This window comes from Acipenser ruthenus, chromosome 5 (genome assembly GCF_902713425.1).
Source record: "Acipenser ruthenus chromosome 5, fAciRut3.2 maternal haplotype, whole genome shotgun sequence".
Lineage (NCBI taxonomy): Eukaryota > Metazoa > Chordata > Actinopteri > Acipenseriformes > Acipenseridae > Acipenser > Acipenser ruthenus.
In genome coordinates, this window is record NC_081193.1 from 47,420,517 (window position 1) to 47,437,401 (window position 16,885).

At 42.4% G+C, this 16,885-nt stretch overlaps 1 protein-coding gene across 5 annotated transcripts in view; it reads left to right on the forward strand.

Annotated features, from left to right (window-relative positions):
• The window catches only part of LOC117402266 (ribosomal protein S6 kinase delta-1-like), a 115,725-nt gene that overhangs the window by 4,250 nt on the left and 94,590 nt on the right, over positions 1 to 16,885 (forward strand). For all 5 annotated transcript variants that reach the window (XM_034003241.3, XM_034003240.3, XM_034921417.2 and 2 more), the window contains exon 2: positions 6,735 to 6,770. In XM_034003241.3, coding sequence (XP_033859132.2) covers positions 6,735 to 6,770 — 36 coding nt within the window. The remainder of the gene's footprint in view (positions 1 to 6,734; positions 6,771 to 16,885) is intronic.

Consider the following 16,885-nt stretch of genomic DNA (forward strand, 5'->3'; position numbering starts at 1 on the left):
TCAGTTGCATAAGTATTAAACCCTTTGTTACTGCAGCCCTAAATCAGCTCAGGTGCAAATGATTTGTTTGAAAGGTCACAAAATTAGTGAAATGGTTTCAGCCTGTGTGCACTCAAAGTGGTTTAACTTGTAGATAATTTCCCTCAGGTATATAAAGACTTTCAAGCTGCAACTCGCATAGTGATCCAACAAAGCAACCATGAAGACCAAGGAGCTTTCGAAACAAGTCAGGGATAAAGTGGTAGAGAGGCACAGAGCAGGAGAAGGGTACAAGAAAATTTCAAAGGCGCTGATTATCCCTTTCAGCACAGTGAAGTCCAGCATTAAGAAGTGGAAAATGCATCATACTACCCAAACACTACCCAGATCAAATGTATGTGTGTATATATATATATATATATATATATATATATATATATGAATTACAAATAGTACATTGAAATTTCGTTCTGTTTGATATTTTATTTTAAAACACTGAAACTCAAAATCAATTACTGTAAGATGACATTGGTTTTATGTTGGGAAATATTTTTAAGAAAAATAAAAAACTGAAATATCTTGCTTGCATAAGTATTCAACCCCTGTGCTGTGGAAGCTCCCAGTTTACACCAATGAAAGAAATTGCCCTAACGAGGACACAATTACCTTACCATTGGCCTCCACCTGAGAACCATAAAGTTGCTGACACATTTTCTGGATAAAAACCCCACTGTTGAAGGATCATTGGTCAGGCTGTGAATCTGAAGGAAAATGAAGATCAAAGAGCATTCTACAGAAGTTAGAGATAAAGTAATACAAATGCACAGATTAGGGAAAGGGTACAAAATAATATCCAAGTGTTTGGATATCCCAGTGAGCACAGTTGGATCAATAATCAGGAAGTGGAAGCTACATCACACCACCCAGGCACTGCCAAGAAAAGGCCGTCCCTCAAAACTCAGCGCTCAAACAAGAAGGAGACTTGTGAGAGAGAAGCCACAGAGAGGCCAACAATCACTTTGAAGGAGCTACAGAGTTCAGTGGCTGGGAGTGGAGTAATGGTGCACCAGTCAACCATATCAAGAGCTCTGCATAACACTGGCCTGTATGGGAGGGTGGCAAGAAAGAAGCTGTTACTCAAAAAGTACCATCAGAAAGCATGAGAGTGACCCAGCTGTGATGTGGGAAAAGGTTTTTTGGTCAGATGAGACCAAGATAGAGCTTTTTGGCCAAAACTCAAAGCGCTATGTGTGGCGCAAACCTAACACTGCCCATGCCTCAATACTCACCATCCCTACCGTGAAGTATAGTGGTGGCAGCATCATTCTGTGGGGATGCTTCTCATCAGTAGGGACTGGGCATCTTGTTAAAATTGAAGGAAGAATGGATGGAGCAAAATACAGGGAAATACTGCAAGAGAACCTGCTTCAGTCCGCTAAAAAACTGAAGCTTGGGAGGAAATTCACCTTTCAGCAGGACAATGAATGATCCCAAGCACAAGGCCAAAGCAACATTGGAGTGGCTCAAGAACAAAAAGGTGAATGTCCTACAGTGGCCCAGTCAAAGACCTGATCTCAATCCCATTGAGAATCCGTGGCACTATTTGAAAATTGCGGTCCACAAGCGTTGTCCAACCAACCTGAACAACCTGGAGCAAATTTGCCGAGAAGAGTGGGCCAAAATCACTCTGTCACTGTGTGCAAAGCTGGTACATACTTACCCCAAAAGACTTAAAGCTGTTATTGCAGCGAAAGGTGGCTCTACCAAATATTAATGTGTGGGGGTTGAATACTTATGCAAGCAAGATATTTCAGTTTTTTATTTTTCTTAAAAATATTTCCTAACATAAAACCAATGTCACCTTACAATAATTGATTTTGAGTTTCAGTGTTTTAAAATAAAATATCAAACAGAACGAAATTTCAATTTACCATTTGTAATTCAGTAATATGAGAGAATTGGTCAGGGGTCTGAATACTTTTGCAAGGCACTGTGTATATATATATATAATAGTGTAGTAGAATGCCCTTCATGTCAGTCATTTAACGACCGAGGTGAAACAGTCATTACACAAAATTACTGAAAACCTTTAAATCAGTTAAGCAGTGTAATAGAATGCCTATAACTGCAGTTATTTCGCAAAATGTCTGAAACTTTTAGGCATTTCATGAAATGACTGAGTAAAACAGGCAGATAGTGTAATGGGATGCTCCTAAAATCAGCCATTTCGCAAAATGCCTGAGTTTTTTAATCAGGCATTTCGCGAAAATACATACATACATACATACATACATACATAAAGGTGTGCATCGATAAAGATTTTCTTGGCCGATGGTTATCTACCCATATCAGCCGATACCAATAGGATATCGATAATAATAGATGGTGCAAGTAAGCTATTGTAAACTACTAGAACAAGACATAGGGCTGTTAAAAAATGAACAGGATTGTGCAATGGTGCAGGGAACACTGGACACGTTTGTAATCAAACAGTGACTGCGCCACTGCATTGTGCAGGTATGTTTTTTTGTGTTCTCTTTTAGTGAAAATTTGTTTCAATAAAGTGAATACACATTGATTGACTACATACTGAGTACAGCAGTGTTATTGTGTGGCGGCACAGTGAGGAAGGGGAGATTGTGAAGCTTTGTATCTCTGGTTAGTGAAAAACTGTGAGATTTGCATCGCAACTGAAAATAAGCCACAGATGCTTAAATGCAGAAGTAGTCGTGACAGTAAAATACTGTACTGTAACGTCATTTTAATTCAAAGGCCATTACAAGTAAGACCGATCATATAACAAGTTGCTTACCCAGGAGGACTTGTTTTGATTGTTTTGATGTGTTGTCCTCAGTGATTGATCACCATTGACATTTATTATTATTATTATTATTATTATTATTATTATTATTATTATTATTTATTTCTTAGCAGACGCCCTTATCCAGGGCGACTTACAGTTGTTACAAGATATCACATTATTTTTACATACAATTCCCATTTATACAGTTGGTTTTTTTTACTGGAGCAATCTAGGTAAAGTACCTTGCTCAAGGGTACAGCAGCAGTGTCCCCCAGCTGGGATTGAACCCACGACCCTCCGGTCAAGAGTCCAGAGCCCTAACCACTACTCCACACTGCTACATTTGTATACTGTATTCAAACATGCTGAGGCATGCTTTTGCTAATTGTAATCATATAAGTAATCTTCTACCTACTTCTACCTATACAGCACAAAAGAAAGTGTAGCCTACGCAATGTCAACTACAACAACTTTTGTTACATTTGTATTTTAAGCATACACTGCTTAAAAATGCAACACAACTTAACTTGTTCACTTAATCAATTTCTGCTTCAAAATGCCACCATACACTCGCAACCAATGCAGATTAAGCAAATAAACAAATTACAGAAGGCCATTTTGAAGTACATTGTATAATAATAATAATAATAATAATAATAATAATAATAAAAATAATAATAATAATGTAACGACCCGCTGTTCTACTGTGTGTTAGTTATTTTTGTTTCGTGTTTCAATTCAGTTTAAGTCTCTACCCAACACTCCTACCATATCTACACAGGGCCTTCTCTTTTTTGAAACACCACACAGAACTCATTTCCTTTTTTTAGCACTCCACTGAAAATACAGAAGTGTCTGTGTTAGTTCAAACACCAAAAGTGAAATCAAGCCCAAAAAGGACTTTCACAAAATTGCTTTTAAAGAAACAGTTGAATGTTAAGGTGAAAGGTTGCATCAAAAAATGTTTTCCCAGTGTAACAAGGAAAAGAGTGCCAAAATAGTTACTGTACCTTCTGTAATACAAAATAGATGACACAACTTTGTAGTTACTGTTTCTGTCAGTATGACAGGTACCGGTATCGCAAGCAATGTTTTGTTACATTACAAAACACATTTTATCGATGTTTACAAACAGTGTATAACATTGTATTACAGTATTGCTTTTATAAACTACATTGCTATTATAAAGTAAAATGAATGAACATATCTGTTCTTCTGTACAGTAAATAGTCAAACAGGCCAATTTTTTAAATACCTACACAGGTAAGACAACATTTAAAAACTGAGTGAAAATAAATTCTGGGACTCAATTATAACATCAGAGAGACTTGCAAGAAAGTTTTTTGTTTTGTATTTTTTTTTTTTAAATGTCCATTTAAATCAGTGGTAGTGCTGAGTGTTATTCCCTGTAGTTTTCATTTAATTCCTGTACATTCCTATGTATATACTTTATATGTAAATAGGAAAGCTGTTCACTTCATTGCCCTCTGGTGGCAGAGATTGGGATATCTAGTGAATGCCAGGTTTTTGCTTTAGTCAGTCTGGAACTCTGTACTGTATGTGTTGGAAGACATGTAAAAAAGGAAGCAAGAACTGTAATTAAAATATTCAGAATGTAGTTATACATATATTTAGATTTAAGTGTTGCATACATATTTAACCATGAGGGACTGTGGCACAGTGTACAGGTGCAGGTGATTAAAGAACAGACAGACAATTGTAAACCAGGTGAAAAGGTTTGTTTTTATTAATTGTTTTTGTCCAGTGCCTGACAGCGAAACAAACAGGAAATAATGATGGTAAGTAATACAGCGGCATGTATTACTTACATTTATAATCCCCCAAGCTAGTCCCGAAATAATAGTCCCATTCTTGTATCCCCACATTAAACACAAAACACATACACAAGTCCGGTTAGTGCGTGAATTAGTGATTGTGGTGCCACATCATTTCCTCTCTGGGTCAATGCGTGAGTTTACTGAAGCTCCGTCTCTTTTCTACGTGACCGACTTGAGTAATGAAGATCGCCTGGTTGCTGTTGGCATGATTGAAGGCGGCCTGTCTGTGAGAGAAGTTGGGTGGGATTTGAATTTGCAAGTACTCTGCCCCTTGTTATGGGCATGTGTTGATTTCTAATGCCTATAACTAAGAAAGCTTGTCCAGACTGTTTGTTCATGTAATGGTGATGATAATGGGATTGATTGAATGTTAGCAACTAGCCTCTGGGGCTAGTTTGTAAATGAGATGCAATCCTGTCACGATTTAAGTTTAGTAAATTGGATTTAGTCATATGAAACAATTTTGGAGACCCCAGTTAGCACTAGTCTTAGTTAGTCTAGATCAGCGGTACTCAAACTGGGGGGTGCTGCCTCCTAGGGGGGTGCGGACTGGCTTTATCGCCTATTTTGATCCCGCCCTCTGTCAGACTGGTATACAGAACAGGTTCAAGAAGCGCAGGACAAGAGAAATAATGTGTCAGATATCAAAGTGGATATGAGAATGGCAGTGTTGAAGCCAATTTGCTTGAAAACATTAAAAGTAGACCGGACATTTCCATCAATGGATTTAAAAAATGTGAAATTGATGATGCGATCAGAAGCCCAGAAGCAGTGTAAACTGCCTGCTACTGTAGTAGGACTGTTCTTTTTTTATGTGAAGAATTTGTGTGTTCTTTTTTTAGAAATGGTTGATTGTTATTGTCGATACGTCTGTTAATGTAGGCATTGTGCACGTATCGCAAAGTCCAGAAACAAAACAAAAAGTGTAAATGTTTTGCACCGTATTCGGCTGCTTTTGCTAGTGCTTTCTAGTCTATCAACCAGATTGAAATGATTTCGAGTAAATAAAAGCATTTTCATTTCAGCTTTATTGTTAAAGATTTCACACGTGACAGTACTGCCCTACAGTTATTTTATGGTAGTACTGTGATCGTTCCACTGTGTTATGTTGTGAACCATAGTTTTAAAACTGAGACAGCAAATGCTTATCATAAAAGTTTACTCGTTCTTAAAATTAAGGGCCATATAAGAGCAATAAATACTGTTACTGATTAGAAGGCCGCCTTTGTTGTTCTCCAAGTTGCTGCAGTTACATTGCAGATGCTATAACGAGTTACTGTAAATGAGATACTGTTTTAGCAGACATATTTAATTAAGTAAACATTTATTTAAATGTTTTTGGAATTAAAAGTATAAATGCAAAACTTTTTGTGAATGTGCTGTGAAAAAAATCCCCAACATAAAAATCCGCCAAATTGAATACCAGCCAAAATTTTCATGTCTAATTTTACTTCATGTGAATCTCCTGCTATTACGATCAAAAGAAAAAGAACATGCAACAGAAATTCATTTGCTACTGAAAACCCTTAGAGGGCCCCTTCCATAAGAGAGGCGTGCCTTACATCCTTACGCCACCTGGCTTCTTGACCGAAACCAAAGATCCAGCATGGGGACTGGAGCAGAGACGCTCTTAAATGAAAGGGAGATTCTTCGGGGTCGTGTATATATAGTTATTATACCTGCTAAAAAAAACCCTGTTAAATCTACTATATTAACCTTAAATGCAGTTCATTATTATAAAAATCAAAAATATAATCCTTTATGAGCAGTAACAAATTATGATGGCTGTTTGAAGAAAGCTGCATTTCAGTTCCACACAGAATAATGCCTGCATTGTTAGGTTAACTAAGAGCATACATTTCTATACCTTGGATTATTTGTAAAAAAAACAAGAGGACAAAATGTACATTTGAATGGACACATTAGATGTCTGTGTTACTGTTACTGTGTCTGTGTGTGTTGTAATAATTTAATAATGTAAAGTCCCATTTACAGTCCTGTTTTTTTTGTAGACATTTCCCAGTTGGCAAAGACAGGTTTTTAAGTGGTTTGCATTGGATTTCATTTGCCACAGCTGTTCCTTACTGATTATTTCCCTTTTGTTCTGTTTCTAGATCATCTCCAGAAGGAATCCTGAGGATGTGCAAGAGGTAAAGGCTTCTTAAAGACTAATTATTAAAAGAATAACAACATACGAGAAAGCACTGTGGCCTTTACTGGACTGAGTGAAGAGATGGATGCAAATATGTAGAACCTGAATTATATCTTAACAGTATATGTTGAATTATATGTTACTCATTATCAAATGCCTGAATTACTGTATGTGCTTATTCATCATGAATATATTTCCATAATATGTTTTTTTTCCCATGTGGTGTGGTATAACATTTACTTAAAGGGTTACAGGACACCCTGCAGTGTTTAGAAGAAACACATAATCTTTAGTGCATCCCGTGTTTTCCATACCACAGCTATATATACTGATGCACAAAAGAAACGCAACACTCATGGATTTAATCTAATTTTTTAAACATAGCTATCAAACAAAATAACAGAAAATGTGAATAAAAATACAGATCAAAGAATCACGATAAGTTTTCAGTATGAAACGTGACACACTTTCAAAATGAAAACATTACAAAGTTAGTATCGGATATGACCTCCCTGAGCATTAACACAATCTTGGCAGCGTTGACGCATAGACCTGATCAACCTCTGGATGGAGAGCTGTGGGATGTTCTGCCACTATTTGTGTGCAGCTGCAGCCAGATGGTGAAGTTTGGCTGGTCGCGGTTGTCTCCTGTGGACGGCACTGGCGATTTGGTCCCACAGGTGTTCTACTTGACTTGGGTCAGGAGAAAAAGCTGGCCATGGCAAGACCTCGACATTGTTTTCTTGCAGTCGTCCAATTGTAATCCTAGCACTGTGTGGTCTTGCATTGTCCTGCTGGAAAATCGACACTTCCGGATTGGCCCTCCAGGAATGGAAAAACTGTTGCCTCAAGGACTTCGTCAATGTATCGTTGAGCAGTAAGGTTGCCCTCAATCTGCACCAAAGGCGTTCTTGTGTTAAAGGAGATTCCTTCCCACATCATCACACTTCCACCGCCCCACCGGTTGGCTTGAACAACGCAACAGTCAGCATAATGCTCGCCATGACGTGGTGGGCCGGTGTGTTGACCCTCTGCCTTCCAGGACGTGGCCTGTACCTCACAGAGCCGGTTTCCTGGTTTCTCTGGACTAGTCTGCTGATTGTTGAAGCAAAACATTTCATTCTCCGGACAACTTCTCTCACAGACAGGCCGCCTTCAATCATGCCGATAGTAACCAGGCGATCTTCATTACTCAAGCGGGGCATGGTTGTATCATTCGCTGTTCTTGCGTTAATGAAAATCATGATACAGATTCTTAATCAACTCATTTTGGCAATTTTAACTCCACTCAAATACCAAAGACTGAGCATTTTTATGAAATCACATGACTTGAGCTCAGTATTTTGTTATCTCAAGGAACAATACTACTCAAACAATCAACAAACCTATCTGCTCACTATTTAAAATGTAAATAACATTATATCTGTGCCCAATGAGCTATTGATGTAAAACTTACTGTCGCGTTTTCATTGTGCATCAGTATTTTGAATGTAATCCTGATTTTTGATATTTTTTTATTCACATATTCATAAATCAACTTGAGGTAATTTGCTGAACAATTTAGTTTATATAGATACATTGTCATCCTACAACAATGCTGGAAATGTAGTAACAGAAAACAAGCAGCGTTGTTGCTGGAGGGAGCATTATCTGGATACACTACAATGTTTATTAGAGAAATTCTCTTTCTCCTGACAAATTCCCCCAAGAATAAGGAGAGCAATGCATTCCCTTGGTGATTTTCTGTCACTACAATCTCGATGTCTTATTTACAGCAAAGGTAAGGTAATGGGTTTATTGCAAACTGTTCTGTAACGCGTCACGGGTTCCGAAAACAAAAGCAAAATTCTTACAATCCCGTTATCTTATGTTTTTTTCGGACTTCAGATTCTCTTTAACCCACTTTTTTTGCCACTGTGCTGTAATTTTCATATGCAGCTAGAATTATAACCTTACTTAACCTGATGTAACACATTGTTGTCTGTGGCATGTCAGGTAGGGTCCTAATACCTGTTGCACAGGAAGTAAAAAAAGAATTCCAGCAGCCTCCAACTAGAATAATTAACGGGTGGAAAGTCACAGTGGGGGGTGGGTATGGCAGCACAGCAGAATTATTATAATTATTATTTTTTTAAATACACATATTTAACCGCATCGCTCTGTTAATCTTATCCACTTCCTCACCTCAGTATTGAATCACCTGTGGCGTTTGCATGCACCAGAAACTTGATAGGTATTCTGGATACTTGCTTTACACTTTCCCTCTAAACTTGACATTCACATCCTCCTTTGTAATATGCTGGATAGCTGTATCCAGTATATGCGGAGTAGTATGCGTGATTAAGCTATATTCGGGATACCAAACCCTTCAACCGATATCCAGGCTACTCAGTAGAATTTAACATTGTCCATGTGCAGCTCCAACTCATCTCCATGCTGTTTGTCGGTGGACTAGGACAAAAGTTGGACGTTCTTCTCTCATTTAACTTGCAATTAATATTTTTATATCGACAGTACTTTATACAGAAATATTGAGAATACTACAGTAAATGCATGTAAAAGTAGTGGGTTGCTGCTAATATAGTAGAACCAATTGAAGCCAGCAATTAATGTGGATGCTGGTACAAGTATTCTAGAAAACTTGGTGGGCAGAGCATTAAAAACAGTTGGAGAGCCCTGTACAACGGAGGATAATGCTAGCCCTTTAAGTTGCTTTAACTGATATAGTTATTAAGAAAGATTTGGGGGTTCTTGGAGTTCTTGAAAACCTTAAATGTTTATTTTGAGAAGTACATTAAAGCCATGCTTATCTTCTGTATGTGTATACACAGTTAATAATATATAAAGGGCACCAAGATTTACAAGTCTTTCAGGTGACTTCCCACCATTTGAAAACAAGTATGCATTTGATACGAGTAACTTCTGCAATAAATTAAAAAGAGATCTATGTTGGAAAAAAAAGTTCTGTGATACAGACGACAGCAAATACAACAAAGGAATGTGATTGGAGACTTAGTGGTCCATTGTTTAGTGAAAAGGGCTTGTTCCCAATTCAATCCCAGCTCAGCCACTGACTCACTGTGTGTGACCCTGAGCAAGTCACTTAACCTCTTTGTGCTCCGTCCTTTGGATGAGACGTTGTAACAGGGCGAGCAGCCCTGTACATTGTTTATTTATTTTTAGATCGGGGTCTCCCCCTCCGCCCCTGTGCAGTGTGTTTATTTTGTATTACTTTTATTGTATTATTGTATACATGACGGCGAGCGCCGTATGTTATTGTTTTGTTTATTTTTTAAAACGTGTCCTGGCAGAGGCGAGATCGGTGCTCGTCCTCTGCCAGGAGTAATTAATTAAAACTCGTGCAGAAGGTGGCCATCTCCCGAATGAATTAAGTGGTTTAATTTGTTGCTAATCTGGAGATGGTCACCTGTTAATAAAAGCCTGCAGCTCTCGGCACTCTGGGTGGGTGTCAGAAGGAGAGAGTGTGTGAGAGGAGACGGAGTTACTTAAAACGAAACTAAATCATAGCATACAGGAACAGTGACAGCGACTGCCCAGCCTGACCTGTATGGTTCATGGTTTATTTATTTTGGATTTTGTGTTCGTGATTTGTTTTTGTTTACCCTTTTATTTTGCTCTGTGAGCAAGTGTTCTTTTGTTTAAATATTTATTTTATTTTTGGTTGCTTTAAATAAAACGGCGCCCGCGCCACTGCATCATACCTTTTTGTTTTTGTTGTCCCTTCTTCTGCCGTGACGTCACCACTCAGCCATTCCTGCCACACGTGGTGTCCTGCGTGGGATTGCAGCGCCTCCAGGACGCAGGCAGAAGAGGGTACTGCATCTTTTTCATTTTTTTTCATTTTTTGATTGTGTGGAGAAAAGGAGAGTGAAGAGGAGGATGGGAGGAAGAAAGATGAGAGGAGAGAGGAGGAAGAGCTGCAGAAGGCAGCAAAAGGAGCTGCAACAGCGGCCACCAGGGGTTGTGGTGGAGGAGTGGTGCCCTGGTTGTGGGGAGTTTGGGCACACAGTGGCCATCTGCCCCACCCAATACCAGGGAGAGGAGTGGGCTGCCCAAGCGAGCCAGGACCAGATACCCCGGGGGAGACCCCAGAAGCGGGAGCTACCAGCCGCGGCCACCAAGCGGGAGAGCAGCTGGGATGCCATCCTCCGGGCGGTCATGCATGACTGCTGGTGCCCCATCTGCGGTGAGCGGGGACATTCTCCACTCACCTGCCCTCTCCTGTCAGAGGGGTGCCTGCTATGCCCATTCCCACCAGCAGAGGGAGAGTGCCTGCTGGTCCCACCACCACCTGAGAGAGGAGACCTGGAGAGGGAGACTGTCCTGCGCCTGAGTGGGAGGAGCCCGAGCGTCCTGCACCTAAAAGGGAGGAGCCCGAACGTCCTGCGCCTAAAAGGGAGGAGCCCGAACGTCCTGCGCCTAAAAGGGAGGAGCCCGAATGTCCTGCGCCTAAAAGGGAGGAGCCCGAACGTCCTGCGCCAAAAAGGGAGGAGCCCGAACGTCCTGCGCCCAAGAGGGGGGAGTCGGTGCGTCCACGGCCCAAGAGGGGGGAGTCGGTGCGTCCACGGCCCAAGAGGGGGGAGTCGGTGCGTCCACGGCCCAAGAAGGGGAAGGCCGAAGGTCCACAGCCCAGGTACCTGCCAGCAGAGGGGGAATACCTGCTGGTTCCACCTCCACCGCCCTGGGAGGACTGTGAGTCGCTCCCACCTCCGCCAGCAGAAGGAGCATTCCTGCTGGTTCCACCTCCACCGTCGTGGGAGGACGACGTGTCGCTCCCACCACCAGCAGAGGGAGAATACCTGCTGGTGCCACCTCCGTCTCCATGGGAGGACGACATGTCGCTCCCACCACCACCGCCAGCAGATGGAACATGCCTGCTGGTTTCCCTGTTGCAGCCTGAAGGGGAGGAAGCCCTGCCGCCTTGGCCGCCTGAAGGGGAGGAAGCCCTGCCGCCTTGGCCGCCTGAAGGGGAGGAGCCCCTGTCGCCTTGGCCGCCTGAAGGGGAGGAAGCCCTGCCGCCTTGGCCGCCTGAAGGGGAGGAAGCCCTGCCGCCTTGGCCGCCTGAAGGGGAGGAAGCCCTGCCGCCTTGGCCGCCTGAAGGGGAGGAAGCCCTGCCGCCTTGGCCGCCTGAAGGGGAGGAAGCCCTGCCGCCTTGGCCGCCTGAAGGGGAGGAAGCCCTGCCGCCTTGGCCGCCTGAAGGGGAGGAGCCCCTGCCGCCTTGGCCGGCAGAAGGGGAGGAGCCCCTGCCGCCTTGGCCGGCAGAAGGGGAGGAGCCCCTGCCGCCTTGGCCGGCAGAAGGGGAGGAGCCCCTGCCGCCTTGGCCGGCAGAAGGGGAGGAGCCCCTGCCGCCTTGGCCGGCAGAAGGGGAGGAGCCCCTGCCGCCTTGGCCGGCAGAAGGGGAGGAGCCCCTGCCGCCTTGGCCGCCAGAAGGGGAGGAGCCCCTGCCGCCTTGGCCGCCAGAAGGGGAGGAGCCCCTGCCGCCTTGGCCGCCAGAAGGGGAGGAGCCCCTGCCGCCTTGGCCGCCAGAAGGGGAGGAGCCCCTGCCGCCTTGGCCGCCAGAAGGGGAGGAGCCCCTGCCGCCTTGGCCGCCAGAAGAGGAGGAGCCCCTGCCGCCTTTGCCGTCAGGAGGAGAGGAGCAGGAGCAACCTCTACCTCCCCCACCACCATTGGGAGAAGTGGAGCTCCTGCTGCTGCCTTCATGGCCAGGGGCTACCCTCCCGCCGTCGGCATCGCCTAGGGTTGCCTGTATCTCCCTTGCATCTCCTAGGGTTGCTGCCGGTCCTGCGTCGCCTCCCGAGGGTCCGCTGCCGTCGCCTCCCGAGGGTCCGCTGCCGTCGCCTCCCGAGGGTCCGCTGCCGTCGCCTGGGGTCATGTGGTCGGAGCCCCACGGAGGGGAGCTGCCGGCCATCAAGAAAGGGGGGGAGGTCAGGAGACCAGCTCCCCCAGCCGCACTTTCGCGGCAGGAGTTTGGGTGGTCAGAGCCCCACGGAGGGGAACTGCTGGCCATGAAGAGGAGGGGGAAGGTCAGGAGACCAGATCCCCCAGCCGCACTTTCGCGGCAGGAGTTTGGGTGGTCAGAGCCCCACGGAGGGGAACTGCTGGCCATGAAGAGGAGGGGGAAGGTCAGGAGACCAGCTCCCCCAGCCGCACTTTCGCGGCAGGAGAGAGTGTGGAGGGAGCCCCGGAAAAGGGAGCTGCCGGCCACGAAAAATTGGGGGGTGCCGGAGATTCCACCATGGCCACCCCCCGGAAACAACTTGCTTCCCCCTCTTCCGGGACATTGAGACTGAGGGGGGAGGTGGCCGTTGGGGCCATGTGTGCTTCGCACAAGGGGGGGGATATGTAACAGGGCGAGCAGCCCTGTACATTGTTTATTTATTTTTAGATCGGGGTCTCCCCCTCCGCCCCTGTGCAGTGTGTTTATTTTGTATTACTTTTATTGTATTATTGTATACATGACGGCGAGCGCCGTATGTTATTGTTTTGTTTATTTTTTAAAACGTGTCCTGGCAGAGGCGAGATCGGTGCTCGTCCTCTGCCAGGAGTAATTAATTAAAACTCGTGCAGAAGGTGGCCATCTCCCGAATGAATTAAGTGGTTTAATTTGTTGCTAATCGGGAGATGGTCACCTGTTAATAAAAGCCTGCAGCTCTCGGCACTCTGGGTGGGTGTCAGAAGGAGAGAGTGTGTGAGAGGAGACGGAGTTACTTAAAACGAAACTAAATCATAGCATACAGGAACAGTGACAGCGACTGCCCAGCCTGACCTGTATGGTTCATGGTTTATTTATTTTGGATTTTGTGTTCGTGATTTGTTTTTGTTTACCCTTTTATTTTGCTCTGTGAGCAAGTGTTCTTTTGTTTAAATATTTATTTTATTTTTGGTTGCTTTAAATAAAACGGCGCCCGCGCCACTGCATCTTACCTTTTTGTTTTTGTTGTCCCTTCTTCTGCCGTGACGTCACCACTCAGCCATTCCTGCCACAGACGTAAAACCAAGGTCCTATTCTAAGTGACTGTAGTTGTGATGCAGAGTTCATCCCCTAGTCTCTATATAGCTTTGGATAAAAGTGCCTGCTAAATGACGAATTAATAATACTGTGTTTCTTGTAAACACTGCAGGTTGTTCTGGAACTCTTTCGGCTGGTTTCACATTTCCCAGTTAGCACTAATCTTGGACTACTACTTTAGGAAAAGTAATCCTAGATTAGAGCTAATCACTGTGTGTGAAACTAGCCGTTTAAGTTGCCATATATATATTAACTTTAAAAAGTTTGGCTTTGTGGACATATTGGGTAGTATATGTGTATGTGTGTGTGGGTGTGTGTGTGTGTGTGTGTGTATATATATATATATATATATATATATATATATATATATATTTACATATACATATACTACCCAATATGTCCACAAAGCAAAACTTTTTAAAGTTATATACATTATATATGTCACCTCCAAAATTATTGGCACCATTGGTAAAGATGAGCAAAAAAGACTGTATAAAATAAATAATACCAGTACTGAGCTATATCGTAATTTTCCAACATGTGGAATATATTTGACTTTATTAATGATTCAGTGGAATCAACCAAAATTACACATTTCTCAAATTATAAATTTATTTCCAAAAAAAATGAATTGTCACAATTATTGGCACCCTTGTTTTCAGTACTTTGTGCACCCTCCCCTTGCAAGGATAACGGCACTGTCTTTTTCTATTATGTTTAATGAGATTGGAGAACACATTGGGAGGGATCTTAGACCATTCCTCCATACAGAATCTTTCCAGATCCTTGATATCCTTCGGTCTGCGCTTATGGACTGCCCTCTTCAATTGAAACCACAGGTTTTCAATGGGGTTCAAGCCCAGAGACTGTGATGGCCATTGCAAAATGTTGATTTTGTGGTCAATTAACCATTTCTTTGTGGATTTTGATGTGTGCTTGGGGTCATTGTCTTGCTGGAAGATCCACTTGCGGCCAAGTTTCAGCCTCCTGGCAGAGGCAACCAGGTTTTTGGCTAAAATGTCCTGGTACTGGGTAGAGTTCATGATGCCGTTGACCTTAACAAGGGCCCCAGGACCAGTGGAAGCAAAACAGCCCCATAACATCAAAGATCCACCACCATATTTTACAGTAGGTATGAGGTTCTTTTCTGCACACGCATCCTTCTTTCGACGCCAAACCCACCGCTGGTGCGTGTGGCCAAAAAGCTCTATTTGCGTCTCATCTGACCATAGCACCCGCTTCCAATCGAAGTGCCAATGCCGTTTAGCAAACTCCAGGCACTTACGTTTGTTGGTTGCTCTCAATAAAGGCTTTTTTTCTGGCAACCCTTCCAAATAGCCTATTGGCATGGAGGTGGCGTCTAATTGTAGATTTGGAGACTTGGTGACCCCAAGGTGCAACCAAGTTCTGTAATTCTCCAACTGTGGCCCTTGGATTTCCCTTTGCCTTCCAAACCATCTGCCTCACTGTGCGTGGGGGCAAGATACACTTGCGTCCTCTACCAGGCGTTTACCACTGTTTCAGTGGTTTTGAACTTCTTAATTATTGCCCTAATAGTGGTAAGTGGTATATTTTGTTTTTTTTAGCTATTGTTTTGTACCCATTGGCTGATTTATGAAGGTCAACAACCATTTATCTCTTTTCATTTGTGAATTCTTTGCCTTTCCCCATGGTGATGGATGACAAATGGATTTCATATGCGTGTTACCTCATTTTTATACCCCAGTGAAACAGGAAGCCATGGAAGGCCACAATACAGTTCCTTAAGACTGAGATGAACTTAAAGAAGTAGAATGTTAATGCAGATTTAATTTTGTTTAATTTCATTTTATTAAGAATCTTTAGGGGTGCCAATAATTCTGACACCTATCTTTTTGAGAACATTTTTTTATTACTTTGTTAATAAAAAGCTTTTTTCTCTGAACAAGTGTATTAAAATAAAAGAATATGGTTTTCCCATATATTTGAGCATAAAATATAGCTCATTACCTGTGTTGTTTATTTTATACAGCCTTTTTTGCTCATCTTTATCAAGGGTGCCAATAATTTTGGAGGTGACTGTGTGTGTGTGTGTGTGTGTGTGTGTATATTTTATATATATATATATATATATATATATATATATATATATATATATATATATATATATATATATATATATATATTGTAACAAAACTGCACCCACTCGGGTTCTTTGCCCCTTTAAAAATAGACCCAGGACACAGGAAATTGAGGTTTAAGCACTGACGCGCTATATTTTTTAATAAACAAACACAAAAACCAAATAAACAAACACCTAGCTCTTTTCTTGAGCACTCAACTAAAACACAAAACAGGAACCTAAACTATAACAGGACATCTAAGCTGTTTACCTGCAAAAAAACAAAATCAAACAAAAACAAAACACACAGTTTTTAAACAAATAACTCAAATCCCAACAAGGCTTCCACAGGTACCTTCCTCTTCATACAGTTGAGCATCCTAGCAAGTGGGCTCTCCACACAGCAGCCCCAAACCGACTGGCTGCTTTCTTTAAATACCCTGCACCTGGCTCTAATTGACAATGATAGCCAGGTGCAGGGGATCATTACTAATAAAACAATTAACCAATTACATTTACAATTAACTTAGGGTTTTTCAGCCCATGTCCTTCTGGGAGGTGTAGTCCTGTTTTCTTTTCCCCCAGGACTACCCTCTCACAATATATATATATATATATAATGTATGAATAATGTAATTGTAAGAATATGAAATAGCTTTTTGAGAAAGCTATTTTTTTTTAACATATTCCCCAATACAATAAAAAGAATACACTTTTACAGAGTGGTAATATAATTGTTTGTGGATTCCCAGTGGTGACATTCATAATTTCCAGAGGTAATTTGTGTTTTCAGTTGCTGATGTTGACACTTGGTTTGGCTTTAGTGAGCTCCTGTTTAACATTGGGATGTATAAGTAGAGCTGGTTCTTTGCAGTTCAGCACCTTCCTTCATAAAGCTCATGCTTGTGAATCTGGTTAAGTTGGTATAATACTGTGTATTGTATGTATCTTTTTGAGCAGTATCAGAAAGAAGCAGTCAATT